Here is a 25077-nt window from a genome sequence, read left to right as displayed (position 1 = left end):
CGTAAAGGCAGATGCAGAGGTTCTGTTCGTAGGGGAGGAGAGGGAGGAAAGTGATGAGAACGGATAAGGGTTTGAAGTCGCAGACGGAGGCGGGAGGTTATGAACAGCTGAGACGCTTCGCTTTGGCTGCTGAGGCAGGACTCTGCAGGGTTCGTACCGAGTCGAAACAGGTCTGTCTGAGGGTGGGAATTGGGGCTGGCGTCACTGAAAGAAAGAACTAGTCAGCGCCACCACGCAAGCAACCCAAGCACCAGGATGGGCCGGCATGGATGGGGGTATAGAGCGGGATGAGCTATGCTGCTTTGGGCAGCTCTGGTTCCTGTGCTCCGTCCCTGCTGCTGGGGTGACGAGGCCTCAGAGGACCTGGGTGCCTGTTAGTGGCGCACGGCGTTCACGCATACAAGACACTATCATCCCACACAGCCATTGCTGGGAACAGCCCGTCCTGAAGCTGCTGCGCTCCACAGAACTGGCTCGAACATGCATTCCAGCCCTCTCTTTTCTTTCCCCAGGTTGCCCGGACACCAGGCCCAGATGTGTATGTATTTTTGAGAGGAAGTTTAGATACGAGCAGGTCATCATCGCAGACCGCCCCAATCTGCCGTCTCCCAAGGACCATTACGCAACCTCTGGCCCCCTCAGCCCTGCCTGGGAATGGCCACTCGGCGTCCAAGCCCTCCCAAGCCTTCCGTGACTTCCAGGCACACTCCAGCCAGACCAGGTTCACGAGGTGGCAGTGCAAATCTCCTCCCCCAGCTCCCTCGTCAACTCAACTGAATGAATGATCTCAACTGAGCCAACCGTGCCAACTCAACACAACCCAACCCGACCGCAATCAATCCAAATCACACCACACCATGTGAAAGAGCGGCAGGCGCGTCCATGGACCGCGTTATGTAAACCCCCAGGCATATCAGCCAAGCCCAATTACCTCGTCCCCTCCTTTCCCATTCGTTGCATCTCTGTTTCATCTATGTTCGCTCTGCTTGCCGCACCCTACTAGCTACCCCCGACGGGACCGCTTTGGCAGCACAGACCGCGACTGGACCCCTACTGTGTGTATGCAGGGACCAGAAGTTACTGGATACAGCATGCCTGTACGCCTGGGAACACCTGGGTAGTGTCCCTACGATACACACGCTCCGGACTGCCGGTGCTGCTGTGCCACGGGACCATCTCCTCTCCGTCTGATAATCCGCCACACCCGGCCGGAGCACGGCGATCCGGTCCAAGTAGTTACTGCGAAGACCGAGAACGACTTAGGCGCCGTCTTGTACTCTGCGTGCTCTAGAGATACGGCTATTTCTGAGAGAGTCGGTCCCTACAGTGAGTTGGTGTAGGCCAAAAGGGCACGATGTCAACACCCACAATGATTCCATCATTGCTATTTTAAAGGCGTCTGACAAATTCTAACAGAAAAGCAAACTGGACTGAGCATTCCCCTGAACAGGTCTCTCATCGTGGCCACCACACTGGATCGAACCTCCGTTGGAAGTACAACCTGCGGATGGGCTGTTATTGGACAACCTGCTATGGGACAACTTCCCATAGAGATGCCTCGTTGCAGGTAAATTCGTGGAAATACACAAAGCAGGGGACCAATCTACATTGCAAGTGCATGTGCACGTTAGCTGCCACCGTATGGCGGCAGAGATCAATTTGATACCCGTGGCCTGGACTATTGACAATACGCTGATATTCATTCGACATTCTCGCCACAGGGCAATGCCCTCCAGAGCAATGCGGACCCAGTAAAATTCTCAAGTCATTTCTTCGCGCGTCTGATTCACCCTGTCCCACACCGATCATCGTCACAGGCTTACTTCCTCCTGTCTCCTCCTGAACAGAATCTTGGTCTCCCCGTCAACGCCCCTCTCGGTCCCTCCCTTCACCACGTCGCCGGGCCTCTTGCCATCGGGCAACTTCCAGTCGTATTTCATCAGCAAGTGCACAAGCGCAATCTTTGCCTCGTTGGAGGCAAAGAAACGTCCGGGGCAAGCATGCTCTCCATGTCCAAAACCAAGATGGTCAGCCGTTGTGCTGACAAGCTGCCATCTGTTCTCCTGGCCAGGCTGATTGCGTAGGTCAAGGAACCGCCGCGGATTGTATTTCTCCGGGTCGGCATAGATGTCTGGGTTTTTGTACGCGTCCAGAGTCACCCAAGTGAAGGCTCCCTTCGGGATCACAGTGCCGTCAGAAAGCGTGACCGGAGCTTCGGCGATGCGTCGCATGGAGGCTATAAGCATCGCATCAGTAACTATCCGGCATAGAGTCAGCTGTATCTGAACTCACCAATGTCTCGGGTATGCAAGCGCTGCGACTCTTTCAACGCGCTGTCCAACAGCTTCAGTTTATAGAGGCTATTCTTCTTCCATGTTGTTTTCGTGCTTCCATCAGTATCAACTTCTGCTGCAGCATTCTGTTCCTCGAGAACACCGATCATTTCCTCACGCAAGTTGTCGATGAATTCATCATTGTGCGCCAAATCGAGGAGGGTGCCTGTGAGCAACTCGGTCGTCGTGTGGATGGCCACAACACTTAGAGCAAGTTGCGCACCAGCAAGCTTAGGCTCGAGGCCATTTCTCTCAAACGCATCATGGAACCACTAGCATGGAGACATAGAGGGTCAACAACGTGTAGGGACCCGAACACTTTGGGAGCTTGCTTACCTGAATGGTGTCTCCCGTCTTGGGCCGCGGCACACCCTTTGCATCTGCTATTCGATTTCTCTCCAGGCGCTTTTCAATTACCGGACTCAGGATCCTTTTAGCGTCTGCGAGATCTTGTCTGACCTTCTTCCACTCGGGGAGGAACCACACCGCTATGCGCCGGAGTGCGAATGGCGTACTACGCAAGACCCGCGCGGCGGCAAACGTGTCAAGTGTATAGGTCTTGGCCAGCTCTAGCCATTCCTCGTTACGGCAAAGCTCCTCTCCGACGAACAACCGTGACGAGAGCCGGGCCACGAGGTGGAGCACAAAGGTTTTCAGGGTCATGGACGTCCACTCTACAGCAGCGGATATCAGTGACTTTGATACGAGTAAAAAGGGGCCGGGGATGCACTCCTCTACCTTTGTTGTCGCCCAGCATCTCCTCTAGTGCTAAGGTGGCCTCGTCCGACAGGTCGTCGGTAATGAGATCTGCGAGAGTTTATCAGCCTGGCTGAGCGACTACACGCCATCCCACCTGTTTACAAGGGAGTCACGGACTCAAAGACTGGGTGATGTTCTGCCGGGTCACCTTCTGCAGGATGTCATTCTGGTGCGTCAATGAATCCATTCCGTCAAGGCCCGGATACCCCAAGAAGAATTCCTTTGCGGTCGAAATTTCAGCAAATATCCTAAGACGGCTGCCGTGCTATTTCGGAGCCCCAACTTACCGTCCCTATCGCCTTCTTGAAGCTCATCTGCTTGATGTTCTTGATCTCCTCTGCAAATCGGGCGGGGAGGAAGATCTTGATGCCGACGTCGGTGGCCATTTGATACGGCTGCGAGAACTAGATCATACAACCATCAAATTCAGATCCCTATTGATATAGTGGGTTTGTCGGGCGGTGATGCCTTCATACTTTTTGAACAGCCTCTGCGACGAGCTGAGTTCCCTGTTCCGTATACCTGCGCCTCGCCTTCTCGATCTTCATCCAGCCCTTCTCGTCGATACCGAAGGCTGGTATGCCTTCGTACAGGCGTGGCTCGCGCAGGTAGGCATACAGCACGAGGCCCAGGACTGCTGCGCCGGCTAAGACCTGGCTGTAAGTCGAAGACAGACCGGCGTGGGAGCCTAAATCAATCGCGTATTGCAACATGGCTGACTGTTTGATGAAGTGCAGATTCGTATATGTTGGTGTGCATTTGTGACAGTGCAACTGTCAAAAACACAGTTCTGGTTCGACTGCAGCGCAGGCGTGCTGCCTTATATGATCGTCCAGGAGATCAGCAAGCGCAAATATACACCAAGTCGGACGGAAGTCCCATCCAAAGCAACCCAACTTCATCCAACCCCCGCGCAGGTCAAAGTAGACCTCGGGGCGTACCACTACCGCCGAAGCCGACGGGCCCATGCCTGTCTCATGTATCACGATTGGGCGGCCTCGAGGTGGAGTTGCAGCGAACGACGCCCTCATATCGCGCATTTACACCAACCGCAGCTATATTCTCACCTCAGCACGCCGATGAGACTTTAACTCGAGCGAACTCTGGGGACTTTTATCAAGCTCCGCGGACTCTTATCAACTTCTGCCAAGAAGAGCAGACCGCACACACACAGTAGACAAAGAGCCATGGGATCCCTTGCAAGAACACACAGAGTTCAACCACCACAGCGGCCGCCTCCTTTTTTTTCCTCCCCGCCCCTATGCGAGGACGTGTATTCCCACCCAGGCCCCCATGATCGGTCCCCACAATCAGACGTCAGCGTTTGGCGCGTTGAGCCGCACGATGTGACGCCCAGCTGTGCCGTCTGTGCCGTTCGGCGCCGATGCATGAGGCCGAACCGGTATGAGGACAGGTGAGGAAAGGAAGGATGTTGTGCCGGTGATGAGTTGTTCCCCACTATATCCGGCACTTGTGTGGCGGGCGGGTCGATCCGAGGGGGCGTTTGTGGGGGAGGCTTGGGGAGGTGGGCCGCCCCGTGAAATGATGGTAATCATGTGCACCAAAAGCAGCAAGTGTGTGCAAGTGTGTGCAATACATATGTGCAACTCACATGAATTGTCGGAGATATCGCGTCCATGCCATAGACGCGGCGGCGACAGTTCTGGGTTGGAGGGTGGGAAGAACAGAGGGGTTAGAGTTTCTGTCAGCGATGCAGGCCTCGGTAACGCTACCCTCCTCTCCTTCTCGAAGCAAATCGGTGGAAGATTCCCTGTCACAGATTAACTGGACTTACCCTTTCTTGGCGCGGATTGGTCGGATGCAATAGTTCTGACCCAAAATCTCTGGTGAAGGTGGCATGAATGGGACACGACATCTCGATGACCAAGGGCGTGCATGCATGGTGACGGAATCAGGGCGGGGCGGAGGCAGAAGGTTGGAAATGGGATATTAGGGGAGTCAGGGTGAGAATCAAATCACCATGATCACATGTACTCAAAGATTGTCTAGCAACTTGTGACGGCCGTTACCGCGTGTCTGACGTCCAGCCAGGAGAAAGCGGGAGCCTGTGGTGAGTTACACTCGCCTAGGCACGCAGAGTCTCTCAAAATTTCCCACGATGGAGACGTGACAGCACACGAGAAATAAACTGGAGCGAGGAACCGGTATTTATCAAGTAGAACACCTCTTTATTTACCCATTCTCAGTCCGATCGGGTATCAAAAGCCATATATGCAAGCAGCCTGTAGAAGCCTCACTCTCCTGTAAGAACTGAATACACACCAGACACACACCCTGAATCCACCACCACCATAGCAATATCTCACCAGCCGTTTTTTTCGTCCTCATCAGGTCTTGATCACACATAGCCGTAGCATCATGGTCATCGTGGCAGTCATCATCATCAACATCATCATCATCGCAACCTTAGCCCAGACCCATTACCACCACCTCGCCTCTCACCTCGAAAGCTGTATCCTCTCGACCCTCTTGACATCGTCGGGCATTCTCGAGATGCACAGCTCCTGGCAGAACTGGCCCCACTCGCCGGACGTGCCGTCGCGCACGGCCTCCATCATGTCCTTGCCGTAGCGCTCGCGGTACGCGCGCTTGATGGCCGCCATGTGGTGGCGGTCCCAGTGGAAGCGCACCAGCCGCGACGTCAGCAGCTCGCGGCGCAGCCCGTCCTTCTTGGACGCCGTCAGCGCGTGATGCACCAGCAGCGCGTCGCGGACGGGCTTGTTGATGACGCCGTTGAGGATGTGCGCGAGGAGCTCGCCCTGATTTGATTGTGTTAGTCTCTGAAGTGAACCCAGCCTGTGGCTGGGAGAGAAGAAGAAATAGAAAGGAGAAAAAAAAAACTTACCACCAGGTTCCCGCTCTTCTTGAGCGCGTCCCTCGCAAAGTTGGCGCGGTACTCCTCATTGTAGACCCTCAGGATCTCGCGCAGGTGGCTGTCGCTGCGCATGACGACGATGGCGATCATGGCGCTCTCGCCGCCCTTGTCGGCCTTGACGGCGCGGTGGAGGGCGTGGACGTCGCTCTCGACGAGGTCGTGGTCGATGCGCAGCGGGTGGCCGTGGGAGTCGACCTCGTCCATGCGCTGCTCGTCCAGCACCATCAGCACGGCCTTCTTGAACTTGTCCTCCTTGAGCTCCTGCTTCATGCACCGCGTCAGGCTGTCGCCGTACTTCTTGTCGCTGAACGCGTCCTTGACGGCGCGGATCTCGTCGTTGGTGCGCCCCATCAGGCTCTCGATCAGCAGCTCCCGCCGCGTCTTGTCGCCCTGGTACCAGAAGCTGCTCCAGTACGCCTCCGACTCCCACCGCCCCAGCGCCGTCGCGTAGCACGCCTTCATCAGCGACGGGTCCTCGTCCTTGAGCCGCACGCGCACGTGCTTGGCCACGTTGACGCCCTTGCGCTCCGGGCCCGTCTTGACCAGCCGCTTGTACTCGGCCCGCAGGTCCATGATCTGCTCGTGCGTCATCCCCGGCAGGATCTCGATCAGCGGTTCCGTCTTGGGCGGCTTGCTGCCCTTGAGCGCGTCCGCCAGCCGCTGCGCGTCGTCCTCCGGGTCTGCGAACCGTGCCCGCCGCGACCGCCGCTTGCCCCCGCTGCGCTCGTCCTCCGAACCGATCGGCGAGATGTCCATGATCTGTGGGTCATTCGCGTGGTGGGTTGGGAGGAGCAGCGGTGAGGGCATCGGCGAGGCCTGCTGGTACGTTCCATGGTACGACTCCAGGAGCGGCGACGCGGGGGCAGCGGACACGGAGAGGTTTCCTGGGTTGTACGGCGTCGACACTGAGAGCGACGACATCCTGTTCACGGGCGGCTGTGGCGACGAGGACCGCTTCATGGCGCTCTTGCGGGGCGCCTCACCCGGCTCGACCGTGACGACGCTCGCCGACGAGCCGCGAGGGTCGACTGTGAGTGAGTCCCTATGGGAATGGGACTTTCTCTCCCTATGCCTGTCACGGTCACTGTCACCCCTCGAGTGCCCTGGCGCAGGGCTCCGGCTGCGCGCCCGGCTGGAGCTGCCGTGCCCAACGCCAAGGGCATCAGAGCTGTGCCTAGGATCCCGCGAATACGAGGACAGCCTCTCGTCCTTCTCGTACTCCCACTGCTGCGGCGGCTTGCCATAGTCATACGAGGGCGAGGGCGAGTGGCGCGGAGACACGGGGCGGACGTCCTTGGTGGGCGGCGAGTGCAGCTTGCCGTAGGCGAGGTCCTCCTCGAGCTTCTCCTTCTTCTGGGCGCGGCGGTCACGCGACCGCTCCCTGGACTTGTCGGAGATGGGGGCTGTCATGAAGTTGTAGGCGTCGGAGCTCTCGAGCTTCTTGGCATACTTCTGCGGCAGGAAGGCGTCCACCAGCCCAGAACGGTCGCGGTCGCGGTCCTTGTCACGCTCCCTGTCCGAGTCCGAGTGCCTATCCCTCGGGCTGTCCCTGCGGTATTCGTTGTCGTACCTCAGGTCGCCGTAGGACGTCCGCGCGCCATTCTCGTGGGCAGGACTCCTTGGGGTGCGATAATAGGCATCGTCGCTGGGTGAGGGGGGCGCATGGTAGGAGCGGCGCTCCTCATGTTCATATGTGCGTTCTCTTTCCCTCTCGGCGTAGGGGTCAGTCTCAATGACCAGAGGAGGGCCGCGGCTTCTGCTGCGGCTGCGTTCGCGTCGGCCCGGAGAACGCGACCGAGTTCTTCGGTGGTCCTCGACTTGCAGAGACATGAGCGCGTTGCCTCTCGTCTGGGTCTCGGTCCTGGTCTGAGCTTGCTTGAGCTTGAGCTTGAGCTATGGGCAAGCAGCAGGCAGCCTTGGCCTTGGGCAGAGGGTGAGCTGGGCTTTTTGAGTGTGATAAGTTATGGGTACGGAGGACCCGCACTGCGGGGTAGAGGAAGGGCCCAGGTGGCTGGGTCAGGAATGCAACGCGGGGTTGGGAGAGGAGATGAGGATCGTGAGAAATCCACGTTGGCGTAGCAATAGCAGAAGCAATCAACGACCAGCAATTGATCAGAGGGAGAGAGATGGCGTTGGGTAGAGTATTATATTGCAGATCGGACAGGGCGAGGTGAGAAATGCATCAGCTGCAGCAAAAGCTCGGCCTCGGGTCGATTGGGCTGGGCCAGAACTTGGGAGGAGGAGGGCTGAGCTTCTTCCTCAGCCCAGGCACAGGGCCTGTCTGTGGCTTGGACTCGGGGTGCCGCTGTCCTGCAGGAGAAGAAGAGATATGCGCCATGAAACGGGGGCCCCTCTGATCATCATTGCTCAGAGCCTCCCTTGCAGGACTTGGGGTGTTGGCGATCCTGGCGTTGTTGGAGCCGCTCATGGAGCTAATGTATGCCCCCCCCCCATGTGCCATTGCCAAGGCTCGGGGGCCCAGGGTTCGTGCGTTTTGTGTGTGTGTATGTCATGTGTGTTGTGTGTTGTGTGTTGTGTGTATACACAGTCCATCAGGTGTGTGTGTGTGTGTGTGTCTGTGTACTGTTGCTCATGTCCATCAGTTGCACTCATCCCATTGCCGTTGTAGTTGTTGCTGGCAAACACCGGCTGCGTGCGGTGCATCTTGCTGCCGTGCCCAGGTGATCGTCCCTGGGGTACAGTCCTGCTGGAGCCACAAGATCCCTCGTCACCAGTCCTTTCGGCGGCATCCCGCAGGAACAATGCCGTCCATACCATACCACCTCTCACTGTTACAACAATAAGTGACAGTGAGATTGAGAGATGAGATGGCTGGGCGGCTGGACCGCTGGACCGCCGGACGGCTAGCCCCAGCGCGCCACGCCTCATGCCATGCCCATGCTTCATGCTCATGCTCATGGTTAGCTGATCCTCTCGGCTGGGACCAACAGACAGCCCAGATCGAGCGCCTATCATCATCATTCAGCCCGTTCCCAACCGCAGCGCACATACCCAACAAATTAACCCAGCACAGTCATGTCATCAATCAGTACTCACTAGGTCTCTCAATCTGGATGTGGAGCCCATGCCTCTGTTCAGCTGACTTCTTCGCGCTGCAGAACTTTTGTCAGTCGGGCCCGCCATTCCCCATTCCCCATGCCCATGCACTGCTCACACATGCAATGCAGGCTTGGGATCCGCCCGGCATCCCCGCCCTGAGGCTCAGCCTTGCTGGCTTGCTGCTGCTGCTGCCGCCGCCGCTGCTGCTCGCCTCCCTCGTATGCAAGCCAGGAAAGCTTCTTTTGATACCCCTCTCTCGTCCTGCCCGGATCTCAGAGTTGCCCGCTCGGTTTCCCCACAATTTTGGGGGCAGTGAGGTTGCTCGGCTGTGGTATGTGGTAGTGTGGCATGCAGAATGCGGGCGAGGTCTTTCCCGGCGCGGCGGATGGCGTCGGGAATGGCCGATGAACCTCTTAGCACGGCAAAAAAGATGTCATGTCGCCGGGCCCCCGTGTTACCGGCACTGATTCGCTGTCAATGCACGCAGGGCACAGCGGCATGTGACACATTGCGCGACATGGTCGATGGATATCTGAACAAGAAAAGAAAAAGTGGACTTGCTTCGTGGGGTTTTTGACGACCGTATGTGGATATCCACGAGCGGGCGAGAGAGGCGAGTTTCTGAACGCGGGCGATGGCTCATGACTGTGGCTGATACGAGAGCTGCGAGATCCTCGTGTTGGTCAATAAGTTACCTATCCGTCAGTGGATCTGAACATCTGGCTGGTGGGTGATGAGCATGTCTCGTCAAGGAGGATGATGGGACACCCGTCTGGGTCGTGGAATATTCTTTATTGAATTATTTTTTTTCTTTTGTATCGAGGTCATTCGCGCGAACAGTTCGGAACTTGTGCACACACGCTGCGACCCCTTCCTCTTGTGGCCTCGCCACAACATCTCTGACTCGGCTCTGCAATCCCAGCTCAGTCTGTACCTTATGGGGAGTATGGCCGAGTCGCTTCCACGAACAAATCGGTCGAGAACGGCACCTTGTCGATGCCAAGTGGTAGGTGGCACATCGTGCGCTTCCATCGCACAGTATCATCCCTTGTTGGGTCCCCTCCAAGGGACACCACATTACACATCACCATTACCAACACCATCCAGAACCATCCAGAAACGCCCGCTATGCCCAAAAATAATGCAAGCCTTACTTCTCCCTCCGCTGATGACCCCTTCAGATCACCCACGGCTCAGCTCCACAATCGCTATCATCGTCATCGTCATCGTCGTCATGCTCCTCTTCTTGCTTCTCGTAAATCGTCTCGGGGATGTCCAGGCCCGGGGCCCGGACAGACGTGGCCCGAGCCGTCTCGACATCGTCCTGCAGGCGGATGGCTCCCTCATTTCTAAAGATACGGCGCACCCTAGCATGCAAAGTCAGCACCGTCCATTCTGACACCTTGACTGTAGGGGGAAGAAGGGTTCCAACTTACGTCCTCGATACCGGCCGCCACGTCTCCATCATGAGAACCACCAGCAGGAACGTCAACACCATCCCGATGACCAGCACGTCGGTGTGGTGGGCACCACAGGGGCGCGGCTGGTGAACCCTCATGGCCTTCGAGTCCTCTGCCGGTCCGGAATGCTTGATACGCAGCACACCTCCGTCCCTGTTCTTCGACGCGAGCCTCACTAATGAGCCGACCGACTTTGTCTTTCGCGGCGAGGGCTCAGACTCCGTCTCTGATTCTTCTGATGATGGTGGTGATGACTCCTGTGCCGACTGCAGCTTCGACAGCGCCTCCAGGAGGTCCGACGACAGTGGGCCTGCTGAGGAAAGGACCGCAGAGGCAAGCCGTGAGATCTCGGATGCCGTCGATGGGAGCGGCCGGTTGTCAAAGGCTGGCTCGGCCGCTCCGTCGATGACTGATTGACGGTCCAGGGGCTGCAGGATTTCTGTTCGTGACCCTTCTGCCCTCGCCGTTGTGATGGTTGCCGGCTGGTACCCCTTAGGTCCTGATGAAGGATCCGACACTGTCTCGTCTAGGGTCTTCACTAGGACGAGGTGAGGTAGTACTGGTGTTCCCATGGCGAGAGGCGCCGCCGCGCAGAGTGAGTAGAAGAGGTGGCTTGATCTCATGGTGAGCGATGATCTCTTTCCCTTGTGTGTTTGTTTGATCTGTATTCCTTTTCGCCTGGCGGGAGATTGACGCCTCGGTTTCTGTGATTTGTGAATGTGGATGAGTGGGTGGGTATATGTGTTTTGTTTTCGGCTGGCTGCTCCCTTTTCCCGATTTCCTGGAACGGTATATCTTATAAAAGAAAGGGCGGCGGCGAGGAGTTGTCAAGGATGTTCGCGAGCGCGTTTGTCTCAGACACTCCAATTTGCCGACTCGTGAAGCTGTCTCGGAATGGACCTGTGTCAAATATCTTTTGCTTGCCCACCCCGTTGAGGATTCCACCACGACCAAGTTATGCTCTGTTTGATCTGCACGGGGACGAATGATGCTTATATTCAAGGCCAAGCTTGTTGAGGCATTGACGTCCGGGGGCTCCCAGCGGCAATCTGAAGACAAGTGAAACCAGCGGGACTTGGGGGGTGATCTTGGGATGATTGACAAAACAAATGTTGAAACGAGCGATGAACTGGTGCGTGCTGATCGGTAATGGCCACCCCTCGGGAATTGCTGTGGTCAAGGAAGCACGACTTGGGATAAGTTTTATTTGAGTGAATCATAAAACTCGGCAAAAGAAACCAGATGGCCAAACTCAAAGAAAGTGGATGATGGATGGGACGAGGCGTATTTCATGTATGTGCGTATGTATGTACTGTGGATGTGAGTGGTCATGCGGGCGAGGAGAGAGCATGTATTAATATGCCCCGTTTTGGGAGGACGGTAATGAGCTTGTACAGGTAGTCTTGGGGGTGGTCCCTTGGGGAGGGGTGGCCCTTTACTTTGGCTAGAGGTGAGCTGATGAGGCTGAGCCCGGATCTGAGCAGAGCATGAGAAGGTGCCATGCAGTACCTAGGTACACTTTGGACTACGGGCACGAGCAGAGCATGGGCATTAGCATCATCAGCATGAGTGATTATCAGCCTCCCCCTAAAGGAGAACAATAAACCGAGAGCGAAGAGAGGCCAGCGCGGATCAGCGTGCGCAGTGGAGCCCGTGGATGCTTGACGCTGAGCTAAAGTTGTCCCGCGTTTTGTGCTCTGTTTGACCTCTTGGGCATCTGGTCTCTTTGGGTGAGAGAAAGGGGGGGATCTGTGCCAGGCTGCCAGTTGCTAAACACCCGCGGACCGGGGTGGACCCTCTAGAGTGTAACGCCGTGATGCCTTCCTCCAACCCACTGGCCCGCGACAAGGACCAGGGACCACTAATGTTCATAGCGATCCTGGAGCAACTTGGCGAACGGCGCACGTGCATTGAGCAGAGAGACACTGAGGAATCAGCTTGGCGCAAGTCCCAGCGGAACCTTACAAGGAGCGCTAGCTGGATCCCCTCCGCTGTTGCTGCTGGTCTGCTGTTGCTTCGCTGGCTGCTGTTTGCCGCCGCCCAAAGGACCTGCACGCATACCAGCACTGCAACTTTTTAGATTAACTGCAGCCCGACGGCTAAAACACTGCGCCGTAGCCATCGGCAACTGTAAGTCACTCACTCGGTCAGTCAAAAACCGCCCCGGCCAGAAGCGTATAATCCTCCGGCTGTCATTCATGCCATGATCACCCCCTAAAAAAATTGATGCCCTTCTCGACACAGGAGATGATGATCCAGCTGAGGCTCTGTTAGAATCCTGCAACGTTGCCCTAAGTCCAGTGTCCGTGTCCGCCTCTCTCACCGTGATTCGTCGCAGCGGACAGGTGGGCGGAGCTGCCTGGCTGACTGATTACTTTGATGACCATGGCCCACGAAGCCATACCGCGATGGGCGATGGGCGATGGATCGATTCATCATCCCTTAGGATGGGGGGACCCCGAACCTAACTTTATCTAATATAAGCCCAGCTAAGGGGCCCACCGCCCCGTGTCGGATGGCAACAATTGGCTGCGGCGGATAGTTTTAGAGTTCACCTTGCACGGTACGTTGCACTAGCTCCCGTGGCAGTCACCACAGTGACAACCAGATGGGCACGCCGTGAGCTGTCTGTGTCTGGCTGTGTAGGGCGATGTGACCGTGTCGCCATGGGATAAATCCAAAAAAGCAATTACTATAGCAGTTTATAGTATCGATTTTCGAAAGCTGGCAGCCACGGCATTCACCTCATCCAATAGGTGACTCACCATGTCTCTGGGCAGTGTGTCCGAACCTGTGCGCGCACCTGAGTCTATGACAACTTCTCTGTGACAAGCACTGCGTTGGCCAAGACGAGGCCTGGGCAGTCCTGTACCCCTCGAAAAGTTGAGGGATTTATTGTTGTGTGGTAGAGAAAGCATTCACACCTGCAGCAGCCGCCAGTGCACTGGTAGCAGCACTGTGGTCTTTGCGGCCCACCTCAACGGTCTCTTCCGGCAGAAATGGCCTCGGCCTCCGAGTCCACGGAGCCCTAGCGCAGCGGTTCTCTCGTCTCCATGGCACAAGGCACCCCGTCACCTCGGCCAAACCCTTGCGAATACACATCCATCTATTTACGGCTCGAGACCGGCCCCTAAAACTCTGTAGGAGGATTTGCGCCGGCAAAGTTCCGAGTCGATGTTCAGGATTGCTTGATCAATTCGTGTTGGGCAGCCCGTGTCTCTGGTCCCAGAAGCTTCATGGCTTCCAAGAAAGGGCGGCAAAGTGACAGGCGGGTCATGCTCAGGGGGTGTTTACATGACTTTTGGTCTTGCCCTCTCGGAGCCCAGACCGGTCCACTATATGCAGCCACACGTGGGAGCTGAGTAAGGCCTGAGAGGTCGTCGACTTGGTCTGCCCTGCGCAACTGGACTCAGATCGCCGGCCCTGGAATGTTTCCGCAATGCAATCTGGCGATAGTCAGCCACCGTGTCTCAACCTAGCTCACACCGCTGTAAAAGAGGGCAAAAAAGAAACAAAGCAGATCCCTACCAGGCAGAGGTATACGAGAATGTAAATGAAGACCACTCAAGCCACTATGACAATGTTGACCCGACGCCGACGCTCTAATAAAGCGATCGCCTGCCAATCAGTTATTTTTACCTGGGGACCAGCGCTACACAATAATACGGTTGGGCCGGTCCGGCTAGGAGGACATGCTAGGCTAAGCTTCAGCCTTAGCTTTGGGGTTGACTACTGGAATGTTGCGCAAAGATCCTTGTGGCGATCGTATCCAGACAGGGGCTCGGACAAATGCATCTACCATCGCACCATTTCTGGCAGGTAAGAGACAGTGGCTTGAAGTGGGCGGCGGTCGGGGTTGCTGAAGCATCGATGGACTCCCCCTCCTGTTTTGCCTAGGCCGGGGCCAGTCAAGCATCGAGACTGTGAGACGGACAGATCCAGGTCCAGATCCAGGTCCAGGTCCAGGTCCAGGTCCAGGTCAATCGATTTGAGGCCATCGTGAGAACCCTCGACGGGTTGCATTCGGTCAATGACTCGATTACCTTTTGGGAACTAGCCGACAGTGCCGTATTTCGAAATTGCCGGGCTATTTTTGAGTTTGACAGACAGGTCCGCCAGGCAGGCAGCCAGCCGTTGCTAGCAGCAATCCAGTGTTAGATTGCCTAGAGCTAAGTGGGATCGTCAAGATCGTGTGGTGCTGGCGGATGAGGTAGCATGGTGGCAGGGTTCTTTTGGTTGGTGGGCGCGCTCTCAGTTTTGCAGTGGATCCTGCTGAGATCGTTATGTGATAGCCTTTCCCCAGACGTTCAGACGATCTCCACTCCCCTGTGAGGCCAAGCTTTTCTCATCAAACTCGCCAACATGAGGCGAGGCAGGTTTTGACGAGAGGCTTGGCACGTCTCGCAGCGCCGTTGATGAGTTTGAGCATGAAGGGTCCATCCTCAGGGGGACACAGATCTGGCGCCGAACCTGGCTCCTCCAATCCCCATCTCCAATGTCCACCCTCCATCCCCTAGGCCACTTTTCAGCAGCTGCTAGGCCACTCGAATGCGAGCTGTTGAAAGCCTCTGCCCTGCCACTGCCCCTGGGCACGGCTGCATGCACCACGGGGCGGCCCGTGCACCCATCAAATCAAGCTCGAGGCCGAGCCAATGTGCCCATGTGCCCATCAGTGCCCATCTCCCCTTATCGTTATCGCCAGCTCAACGTCGCGTCCTGGGCGCGCGCTACCAGCCTACGTCAGTGCCGAGGGCAAGTCCAATTTTATCGAGAGCCCAAATGACACAATAACCTTTGACCAACGAGTAATTGTCGCCGCCTGTGGATGGAGAAAGGACGTTTAGCCGCATAGCCGCAATGGCTCCTCCTTCAGGCCTGCAGTTCTCGTCAAAGGCCTCCGACTACGATGACAAGATCGAGCGGCTGCCGCCTCTGGCGCGCTCCATAACCGCACCGACCGGCTTCCAACAATCCGCAGCGACAGCATCAGCATCAGCAGCAGCATCGTACCGTGGCCGTCCTGACCCGTCGCATCTTGCCCCCGAGGATGCCTTCCATGCCGCTTCGCCCCCGAGGAGATTAAATGGGTTCGAATCATCTGGCAACAGGGACCATATACCGCGCCATCTATATCGCAAGGACGGGGGTAGCAGGAGTCGCAGTCGGCGGAGGAGGAAGAGGCCATGGAAGAAATTGTTGTGGGTTAAGCAGTCGTGTAGGTTTTGAAACGACTCCTCCTGGACATTTTCGCCCCTGCCGTGTGATCCCAGAGCGGGAGAGCTGATGAATATCGACGGTGCAGATCCGGACAACTACACCGACCAAGGGACTTTCCTCGAAAACCTCCAGCGCAACCCTCGGCTGAAGCCATATGACTTCTGGCCTCTTGTCGCAGACTCTACCGTCATTGTGCAACATGTCTGCACAGTTTGTATATTTGTGGTATGCTTCGTTGGCATCCACCAACGGCGACTAAGTCCTGTGGCAGTAGTCGGCTGGGGATCTATTGCGACGTCGGTTGGCTGGTTCCTATGGGATTGGTGGGTGGGAAAGGAGGGCGAGAATGATGACATCGAGACCCTCCACAGGACAAGGAGCATCGGTCCTAAACACTACCGTCGCTCTTCACGACCTCAAACTGAAAAACGAAACTCTGTCGGAGGCAGTGGCAGCGGGAGCGCCAGTGGAGGGCAAGGGGAAGAAAACATCGCGGCCCCGCAGACTGTGTCCAGCATAGCTAGTAGCAGCGCGTCGACACTGCCATCGGCCGAAAGCTCCACCACGAACCTGCTCATGCCACCAGGTCAGGCGCCTCTCCCCAGCGCCAACATCAGCGCCACGAACCTCTTATCCGTGAAGCCTTATTCCACGTCTGCGAGCTCTCTGGTGTCCGGCGCCTCCCAGACTAGCACTCCGGGCACGGCCATGAACCATTCACGGTCCCGCCGGACATCTTCGCCCACTGACCCTGCCGGCCCACAGGTGAAGCATCGGCCCTCGTCACCACTCCGTGGTGGCCGGGCCCATCTGCGCATGAACACCATCAAGTCGGCAATTCTCATCTACTTCACCTTACTGGGCCTGTCCCCGATCCTCAAGTCCCTCACCCTCTCCACCTCCTCCGACAGCATCTGGGCCATGTCGTTCTGGCTACTGGCCATTAACATCTTTTTCTTCGACTACTCAGGCGCCTGGGTGGGCGTCAATAAATTCCCCGTGGCATCGCTGTCCACCAACGCCGCGCTGATGGCCTCCACCGTGCTAGCCAGCCGGCTGCCGTCAACTGGCCAGGTGTTCAGCCTGACGCTGTTCAGCATCGAGGTGTTCGGCCTTTTCCCCGTCTTCAGGCGCTACGCGCGCCACCGCAGCTGGCGGTACCACGTTGTCCTCACAGTGCTGCTTGTCCTCGGGGCCGGCGGCGGCGTGGGCATGATCCTCGGCGGCGCTGCCTGCGACGAGCCCCGCGCGTGCGAGACCCAGCCCTGGCCCTGGGCGAGCGCCCTCCTGGGCATGGTGGTCGGCTGCCTCATCGCCGCCGTCGCCATGGGTGGGTGCAGCTGGTGGCTGATCGGGCTGCAGAAGTACAAGAATGAGATCTACGGCCCCTGGGACCCTGCGCGGCCGATTATTATCAGCAGGAGACACTGGGATGATGATTGATAGGATACGATTATGTAATATCTATGGTTTGAATGAGATTTCTATTCATGCTCAAGGACCGCGTGCCTCGCGGTGTGGTGGTGATCATGGGCCATTTTCAAGGCACTGGAAGATTTCGAGGATGTGATGAATGCTATGGCCTCTGGGAACTACATGTCTCGTACCTAGGTATGACATCGACAGCTCCAAAGGGACTACCTTCAAAGTAGAGAAAGGACCGGGTCTCATTGGACAACGAGCACATATATTTCCGGCACGAGGGCAGGGAGATCTGAGGCATACGAATGATGCAACTGGCGATCAACTCAAGATCCGCAAGCTCGCAGGCAACTCGCCCCTCCCTGCGCGGAAAGACACCGCCTCGTGTGGTCCATGCCCGAGTTTGCTATGCGCGCCTCTCACAGTGACGACTCAAGTCCTGCGCCCCGTGCTGGCAGCCCTGTCCATGTGCGGCGGTTCTGTGCCAGAACTCGAACCGCAGCAATGCAATTAAGACAGGGCCAGTGGAGCCCGTCCCTAGAGGCTACAGTGCAGCCTAGCCAGAAATAGGCCAACCTCGTATTCGACCCCCTTTCCCCTTGCGAGCCTGTTCTCCGCGGCGTTCCCCTTGTGCTACTATCCTCGAGGCATATTATGAGGGCATGCACAGTGTTGGTGATCAGCACATCAGTAACGTTACTTCCTCATGTTGGTCTGTTAAGGACGAGTGTCTGGGGTGTCTGGTTTGTTGGCGTCGGCTGTTGAGACTCGACGGGATATGCTTAAGGTTTTGTAGATGCATCACAGAGGCTTCTGCCTGGCATTGTATGGCGAGCTGGATCTGGCAATTCCACCCAACCAAATCCCGGAGGCGTTCGCAGCTGGTTGTTTTCACATGCTCTCTGGAGCATCTGATTTGTGCAGACGGACCTCTTGAGCATTCTTGTGGTACTCCTTGCTGGAGATGTTCTTAGACAGCTCGTAGTGTCTTCATCTTGTCTTTGGATCTACATCGGCCTGACCGAGCATCAAGCGTTGTAAAGGCCTCCTCCACTGCATATTTCCCTGACACATCGTCACAATATACGAGTCTTAATGGTGAAGAAATTCGGGAGGCTATGGGGGCGAAAAACCAATCGACTGTCTGTCTGCCTTGGAGGCAGCCCTCTCTAGCCGTGCCATCTCCTTCGTATACTCAAATGCTTCAGGGTCGGTCGTGGCGCCTGGAGGGTCAGTGCTGGCTGTATGTCATGTATCTTGCTTTTGCTATACCACAGCATCTGGTGCTTGCCTCGCAGCTGCCGTCTCTACACAGCTCCATATTCACATCCCGCACCAACCTGTGACAAGCCCACATCGGTGGGATCGCCTCGCACACCGCAACTTACACGTTCCTTTTTCTGACTTGACTTGTGTGCAATCTTCAAGCACCACAGGCGCCCTGCCAACATTGATCCTGACGCTGACGCTGTCGACATTACGTCCTGATGCTGCTGCACGCTCTCTCCGCGAACCCCTCCTGAGCCCATGACCCAGAGTCTTGATGTCAGAACCGGCTCTGGGAGGGCATGGCCCTCAGTGGGCCTCCTCCCGTCCATCTGGTAGGCCCATCGAACGAGAAGATCGAAAGAGATCCTCGCTTCATCATCCAGCTCAACACCCAGATGGCACGCTGTTGACTTTCGCCGAGGGGCTCGAAGACCAGCCGAAGGCTCTTCGGTGCCTAAGACTTGTAGGTTTCAGGATAATTTTCAGTCTCTATCGACACAAACGACACCGCTGCCCCCAGAATCCTCATCGATTCCCATGTAACAAACCTCACCGCTATCGCACCACTCCAAGACCGACTAAATAAGCATCTTCGTCACACGAGGGTTGTTTGGCTTCCTAGGCGGAGGCAAGGTGGACATTCCTGAGGAATCGGTATGGGAGAGACGTTAAATCTACACATATGGCTGAGAACAAACCTGGACTGTGCTGGCCTGGAGGTCGTGAGCGGCGAAGGGAGGGAAGGTTGGTGATAGCCTCAGTGCGACCAGGGGACATCGAGGTAGCAGGCAGCAAATACCACGTATATACCCGCCGGCCATTCACCGTGTGTTAATAAGGGTGACGAAATCGGACTGCTTGCCAGCTGCCCCTGGAAAAAGGAGAGCGTAAGGCAGTGGTCAAGAAATCAAGATTCAAATTCAGAAAAAACAATACGGGCAGCTGTGGAGGGAGGGAAGCACACGTTCAACAGAAAAAAAGGGAGCGCAAAAAAAGAACTGGCTCAATCACCCCCATCAAAGCCAAATAGTTTCGCATCTACTCTCAGCATTTAACAGGACGTAAGCCTCAGTTGGCTGAACCTTTTGCCTCTTGGCTCAACCTTTTGCCATGCCTTTGATGATGAGCAGCAGTGTACACAGCATGTGCACACATCTATTTGTCTGTGGGATGTAGTAACCCAAATGTCTAGTCTTATGCATCTAGCTTTAGCCCCTCTAGCATATTATCGATTTTCCTGAGAAGGATCTGGTAGTTCATCGCATCTAGATCAAACTCATCATCGACGACTTCTCCCTCCAGAGTCCTAACACCACCAGCGCCGCCGCCACCACCACCTTCGTTGCCTGGAGAAGCGTCTTCAACAATGGCAGCCGCCACTTCTGGCGCGGCCCCGTTTGTGCCTGTTTCCTTGGTGGCCTCGAGCCTCTCTCCGTTGGCAGCGACGAGCCCCTCCACAGCCTCAGGCCGGATCTCACCCTCCTCGTCGAGCATCTCATCTAACCCGGCGTCCTCGAATCTCAGGCGGAAACGCTCCGAGAGGTAATACCGAATATCATCTAGTAGCTCAATCGTGTCAGTCTCCTGCCTCAGCTTCAGCCTCGACGCAGACTCCTGGATGAGCTCTGCGAACTCGGGCTCATCGATGTAGTCTTCCAGCCGGTACGCGAGGTAACGCGCGGCAAACTCTTCCAGCCGCTGCACCCGGAGGTCCCAAGCCGCATGAATAACATCGTACACATTGATTGGCTCGACCTCGACCTGCTCCTTGTGACCTTCGGAGTGGGTGCGGTCCACGAGGATGTTCCCCGTTGCGCTGCCGAGCGTGCTGATGGCCTGCGCCGCTTTGCTCTTGAGCCGGTCCATCAGCAGCATATCTGACGTGTAAAGCAGTTCCAAGGCGAGTTCCAGCGGGCAGTCGGATTTCTCCGTGTACATGAATGTCAGGATGATCTCAAGGACCTCTGGTGTACAGTCGACCTTGATGATGTGGAGATGCTCCGATTCCTGCGCCTCGAGGAACTCGCTTGAAAACATGGTTTCAAAATATGGTGACCTGATCAACATGGCCTTGTGCACGGGAAATACGGTTGACTTCCTGGACTTGCGGTTTGTATCCTTTGGGTTTGACGTTTCCGATGCGGGACCAATCGGGATGCCATTTGCCCCGATTGTCGCCGTCTCTTGTTCGTCGTCGCCTTCATCTTCATCGCCTCCATCTTCCTCGTCGGCCCGTAGTAAGCAGTCGGCAAAGATGGAATTGTCAACCTTCCACTTGATTTCGTTGACCTTCTTCGTATCCACGACCATCTTGTGCCGCACGACATGCTCCTGGAAAAAGCTCTCTACCTGTTCCTGTGCCCTATGGATCTCGTCCTGATACCTTTGCCTCGCCAGCCTTCGATCGTCCAGCGTCAATGCCGTCTCCCAGAAATTCTCGACCTCGAGCTGCTTGCTGATCTTGTCGATGCCTTTGAAAACCTCCTCTTCGGAGGTTGAGCTGCGAGGGTCAACCAATTCTCTGGGAAGTTCGCCAAGATAGAGGTACTGAGCTACAAGCTGGAAAGCCTCAACCGGCACTGCACTGGACAGTTTCCACTGTGTCGTCTCAGGAGCATCTGCCAATTTTGCTCTGAAATATGGTGTCCTTGCTGACAGCAAGAACTTGTGCAGGTGCAGGGATTCCGACCCAGATGTCAACGTAATATCTGCAGTCTTTGGTATTTGCCGTGTTAGCAAGGACGTTATGTGCGACGACCAAGGCTGCAGCGGATCGGTGGATTTTGAGTAATCATAAGACAGGAGCAGGTTTCTTATCCTGTCATTCAAAGCGTTGTACACGGCTCTTTCGCCCTGGAAAGTATTCCTCTCCGCGAGCGCACCTGCGCAGCCATCAGCAATTGTTTTAACTGCCTGTATATATCACAATCATAGAGTGACGTACCTGATTCCAATAGAAGCTGGACGAGCTCAAAGTGGCCGCAGAGGCTGGCGATGATGAGAGGAGTGTAGTCGAAAGCATCCTTGCCGTTGATATTAACACCGTTTGATATCAGCTCTTGACACGTCTTGAGATCTCCTTTCCTACATGCGCCCAGGAACTTGGTGAAGTCTGAAGTCAGATCGAGGGGGTTCTCATCGCGGAGGATCCCCTGCTCAATCAGTTTGTGCTCATCCTTGAGCTTTGCTTCGAGCTCATATTTCTTGAGCACTCCAGCCATGGTGCAGACCAGGAAAGCGAGAATAAAAATGCTAGATAGGTGCTGTACAAATTCAACAAGCACGCAAGCAGTCTTTATCCCACTCGCGGCACAAAGCCGCAAGATGCCATCGGAGTTAAGCGCAGCGGCTCCGGGTGGCGCATCTGCGAGTCGTCATGGGTCTTATCGATACTGCTGAGCGCCAGTGGGGTCCCAGGCCGAGACAGACAGGAGCTCCGTAGGGATTATGCACCTGGCACCCCAACCCCAATACCCCTGCAGACTGGTTGCCCAGGCAATTCCACCTTGTTGACATTTACTTTTTTGGACATGGGAGGTGTCCAAGCACCAGCACTACCACCTCACCTTGCCTCACCTCAATCCCACAATCCTCACATCCCCAAAACCTCCCTGGACTCCATCCAAGCCGACTCCATTTACCTCCAAAACAACATCCCCGACCTAGGTCGCCCGAGTCCTACTAACATCAGCAGGTACATCCATCACAGCTTGTTTTCTACTCGGATACATTTGTCTGTCCTTGCGTTTGCTTCTCGCTCAGCTTATGGATCGTTGCCAACCTGCCCATTGACAAAGGCTGCCCGGTTCCGCATTTCAAGATGTCATCGGACAGCATTGACAAGTATGAGGTCCTGGAGAAGATCGGTATGCCTCATTCATTGTCACAGCTCTGTCACTACTCTTTGTTGCAACACCCGAGTTGCTATCGATGAAACTTTGCTGACATCAATCCAACACAGGTCATGGCTCCTTTGGAATCATTCGGAAGGTCCGCAGAAAGGACGACAGCATGGTCCTCTGTCGCAAGGAGATCAGCTACCTGAAAATGTCTCAGAAGGAGAGGGAACAGCTCCACGCCGAATTCACCATCCTCTCTTCTCTTCGCCATCCGAACATCGTTGGATACTATAGCCGGGAGCATCTGAAGACGACACAAGACCTCCACATCTACATGGAGTACTGCGGTAATGGCGATCTCGGACGCGTAATTCGAGACCTCCAGGCCAAGAACCAATACGCAGAAGAGGCATTCGTCTGGAGCATCTTCTCGCAGCTTGTCACTGCCCTTTACCGATGTCACTACGGGGTCGACCCTCCAGAGGTTGGGAAAGATGTCATGGGACTGGGACCTTCTGCAAAGCCCAAGACTCCACCAGGTGGCATGACTATCTTGCACCGAGACCTGAAACCAGAAAACAGTAAGTGTCGGAGCATTGAGGGAGCCATAGCGTCATGCTGACTTTCTTTGTAGTCTTCCTCGGCGAAGACAATTCTGTCAAGCTCGGCGACTTCGGACTGTCCAAGGTGTTGACATCGCAACAATTCGCATCGACCTACGTTGGCACCCCGTTCTACATGTCTCCAGAGATATGTGCTGCTGAGAACTACACGCTCAAATCAGACGTCTGGTCACTGGGCTGCATCATCTACGAGCTTTGCACGAAGGAGCCTCCATTCAACGCCAAATCACACTACCAGTTGGTCCAGAAGATCAAGGAGGGCAAGGTCGCGCCGCTGCCTGGTGTGTACTCGGCGGAGCTTAGTGCTGTGATTAGAGACTGCTTAAAGGTCAACCCAGACCGAAGACCAGATACGGCAGCACTGCTCAACCTGCCAGTTGTACGGCTGATGCGGAAAGAGCGAGAGGTCGTTGAGATGAGCCGCGCACTCCACAAGAGGGAGACAGCTCTCTCTAAGAAAGAGGAATCGGTCAACCGACGGGCGCGTGACATTGAAAAGAGACTGCTCCGAATGGACTCTGAAAAGATGACAATGAGGCAGGAGATCGACTCATCTCTGCGGCGGGAATGGGAGGCGAGAGCCCGCTTAGAAATTGACCGTCTAGTCAATCTCGAGATCGAGCAGCTTCAGAGCAAGTACGAGGAAGAGGTGCAGGCACGTGTTCAGGCCGAGTTGCAACAGCACAAGAAGATGGTCACATTCACAAGTGAGCAACAACGAGTGGAGTTCAGCTCGTCAGCAACAAAGTCGGAATTCCCTTACTCGTCTATCGGCGCAAGCAGCAACGGGAGTGGCTTGACAGCAGACACAACAGACCTGTCAGAGATGGGCCCCGATACGCCAAAGGACGAATTGAAGAAGGCGGCAAGAACCCCCTTCGTTCGTGCTGCGACAATGTATGCTGGCAACCTCGGAACACCCATGGACGTGGACAACCTCTCGCCGTCACCTTGCGCAATCGCTTCTCTGTCCCTATCACCCCGGCGCAAGAACTCTGGAAAGGGCCCCTTCATTCACCAGCCTAACATTTTTGCGAGTGAAGAGTGGCGCAAAGTCCCCGAGATCCCTGACAACTTCGATACCGAGTCCGAGGACGAATCCGACGACACGCCGGCGTCTCCATCACCGACCCGCAAAGTCAAGAAGATTCAAAGCATATCGCGGCCGGCATTCCCTCACATGAAGACCGAGCCAACAGGAAACGTGCTCAAGAATAAGCCGTCCCTGCCAGCACCCATGAAGACCACCACTGGCCTGCCGCACATGGTCTCCAATCAGGAACTGCGTTCACCCGTCGGTCTCCGTGAGCGTGATTCACCCAACCGACAAGTCTCCAAAATACCCTCTTTTGCGAACCTGTCCGCAGCGAGCGGTAGCGACTCGTCTACTAGAGGTGGACTGTCTCGCAAGCAATCCGTTGTCGGTCAGCCCGGTAGCAGCGGTGGTCTCGTCAGCAAGATGGGCAATGTGCGTGGCCGAACGCTCGTCGAGCTTTCGCAGGCGCGTGCCGGCGGAAGGGCTCTCAACAGCAATGAGAATTTGAAGCCCGCTCCAATCTGGGATCCGGAGACCGTGGAGGAGATGCCGAGCCCCTTCCTGATCCGCAGCAAGCACATTCCCAAGCCCATTCCGGGACTGTGAAGAGGCTCAAGCCTGCTTCTCTGAGTTTCAGCGCAACTGTATAAAATGTCCTTTCGCCCACTTGGGTGCATGAACCATAATCAACATCCCGGTCAGAATATGGGATGCGCAATTTAAACGGCGAACATTCTGCAGCGGAGCACATATCTTAATCGCAGCCTCCATCATCAACAAGGTCGATGGCGAGCACAAGCACTCTGCATTTCCTTTGTCTTTTTTTCGTCGATCAGCATCGCGATGCAAGAATGAATGTCACGGTGTGGGGGAAGATACCAAACCACTCAGCGGCCCAGGATGCCGAGCAGAACAAACCGCATTTCATTTGTCAACGAGCATGGAAAAAAGGGGCCCTGGATTTTACGCATGTCTTTTGAGCAACGCTTGACGAGGTCAGCCAGCGTGGACTGGGCAGCGTCGACACGTGCTGGACTCGAGAACTCCAGCCTGACGTCACGGTGTACTCGCAATGTTCACACGTCGATATGGACGTATCCTTGGTATGACAAGGCACGGCCTGGCCGTCTTCGCAAATGACGCGGCTTGGCCTGCGAGGCTAA

At 55.9% G+C, this 25077-nt stretch overlaps 6 protein-coding genes across 6 annotated transcripts; 2 read left to right on the top strand and 4 right to left on the bottom strand.

Moving 5' to 3' along the window:
* Window positions 1-1811: 1811 nt before the first annotated feature.
* J7T55_012035 (Dihydromonacolin L monooxygenase LovA) lies at window positions 1812-3805 on the bottom strand (the record flags this gene model as incomplete). The annotated part of the gene is made up of 7 exons (XM_053136884.1): window positions 1812-2236; window positions 2293-2605; window positions 2670-3007; window positions 3072-3140; window positions 3210-3312; window positions 3380-3496; window positions 3569-3805. The coding sequence occupies 7 exons, from the start codon at window positions 3803-3805 to the stop codon at window positions 1812-1814; spliced, it is 1602 nt and encodes a 533-aa protein (XP_052999840.1).
* A 1746-nt stretch (window positions 3806-5551) lies between these two features.
* On the bottom strand, window positions 5552-7818 carry J7T55_012034 (nnexin anxc4; the record flags this gene model as incomplete). Its single annotated transcript, XM_053136883.1, has 2 exons — window positions 5552-5872; window positions 5959-7818. 2 exons carry the CDS (start codon window positions 7816-7818, stop codon window positions 5552-5554), a joined length of 2181 nt encoding a protein of 726 aa, XP_052999839.1.
* A 352-nt stretch (window positions 7819-8170) lies between these two features.
* Window positions 8171-11131, bottom strand: J7T55_012033 (uncharacterized protein; the record flags this gene model as incomplete). Its single annotated transcript, XM_053136879.1, has 6 exons — window positions 8171-8420; window positions 8573-8957; window positions 9046-9101; window positions 9166-9309; window positions 10239-10415; window positions 10485-11131. The coding sequence occupies 6 exons, from the start codon at window positions 11129-11131 to the stop codon at window positions 8171-8173; spliced, it is 1659 nt and encodes a 552-aa protein (XP_052999838.1).
* Window positions 11132-15365: 4234 nt separating this feature from the next.
* J7T55_012032 (phosphatidylinositol N-acetylglucosaminyltransferase subunit C) lies at window positions 15366-17168 on the top strand (the record flags this gene model as incomplete). The annotated part of the gene is made up of 2 exons (XM_053136878.1): window positions 15366-15706; window positions 15779-17168. 2 exons carry the CDS (start codon window positions 15366-15368, stop codon window positions 17166-17168), a joined length of 1731 nt encoding a protein of 576 aa, XP_052999837.1.
* Window positions 17169-19610: 2442 nt separating this feature from the next.
* On the bottom strand, window positions 19611-21637 carry J7T55_012031 (btb poz domain-containing protein; the record flags this gene model as incomplete). The annotated part of the gene is made up of 2 exons (XM_053136877.1): window positions 19611-21298; window positions 21361-21637. The coding sequence occupies 2 exons, from the start codon at window positions 21635-21637 to the stop codon at window positions 19611-19613; spliced, it is 1965 nt and encodes a 654-aa protein (XP_052999836.1).
* A 599-nt stretch (window positions 21638-22236) lies between these two features.
* J7T55_012030 (g2-specific protein kinase nima) lies at window positions 22237-24520 on the top strand (the record flags this gene model as incomplete). The annotated part of the gene is made up of 3 exons (XM_053136876.1): window positions 22237-22282; window positions 22378-22836; window positions 22890-24520. The coding sequence occupies 3 exons, from the start codon at window positions 22237-22239 to the stop codon at window positions 24518-24520; spliced, it is 2136 nt and encodes a 711-aa protein (XP_052999835.1).
* Between the last annotated feature and the right edge of the window lie 557 nt (window positions 24521-25077).

This window comes from Diaporthe amygdali, assembly GCF_026229845.1.
Source record: "Diaporthe amygdali strain CAA958 chromosome Unknown NODE_2_length_3802984_cov_64_841326, whole genome shotgun sequence".
NCBI lineage: Eukaryota > Fungi > Ascomycota > Sordariomycetes > Diaporthales > Diaporthaceae > Diaporthe > Diaporthe amygdali.
Note: the sequence above shows the minus strand (reverse complement) of the source record. Positions and strands in the feature narration are given on the sequence as shown.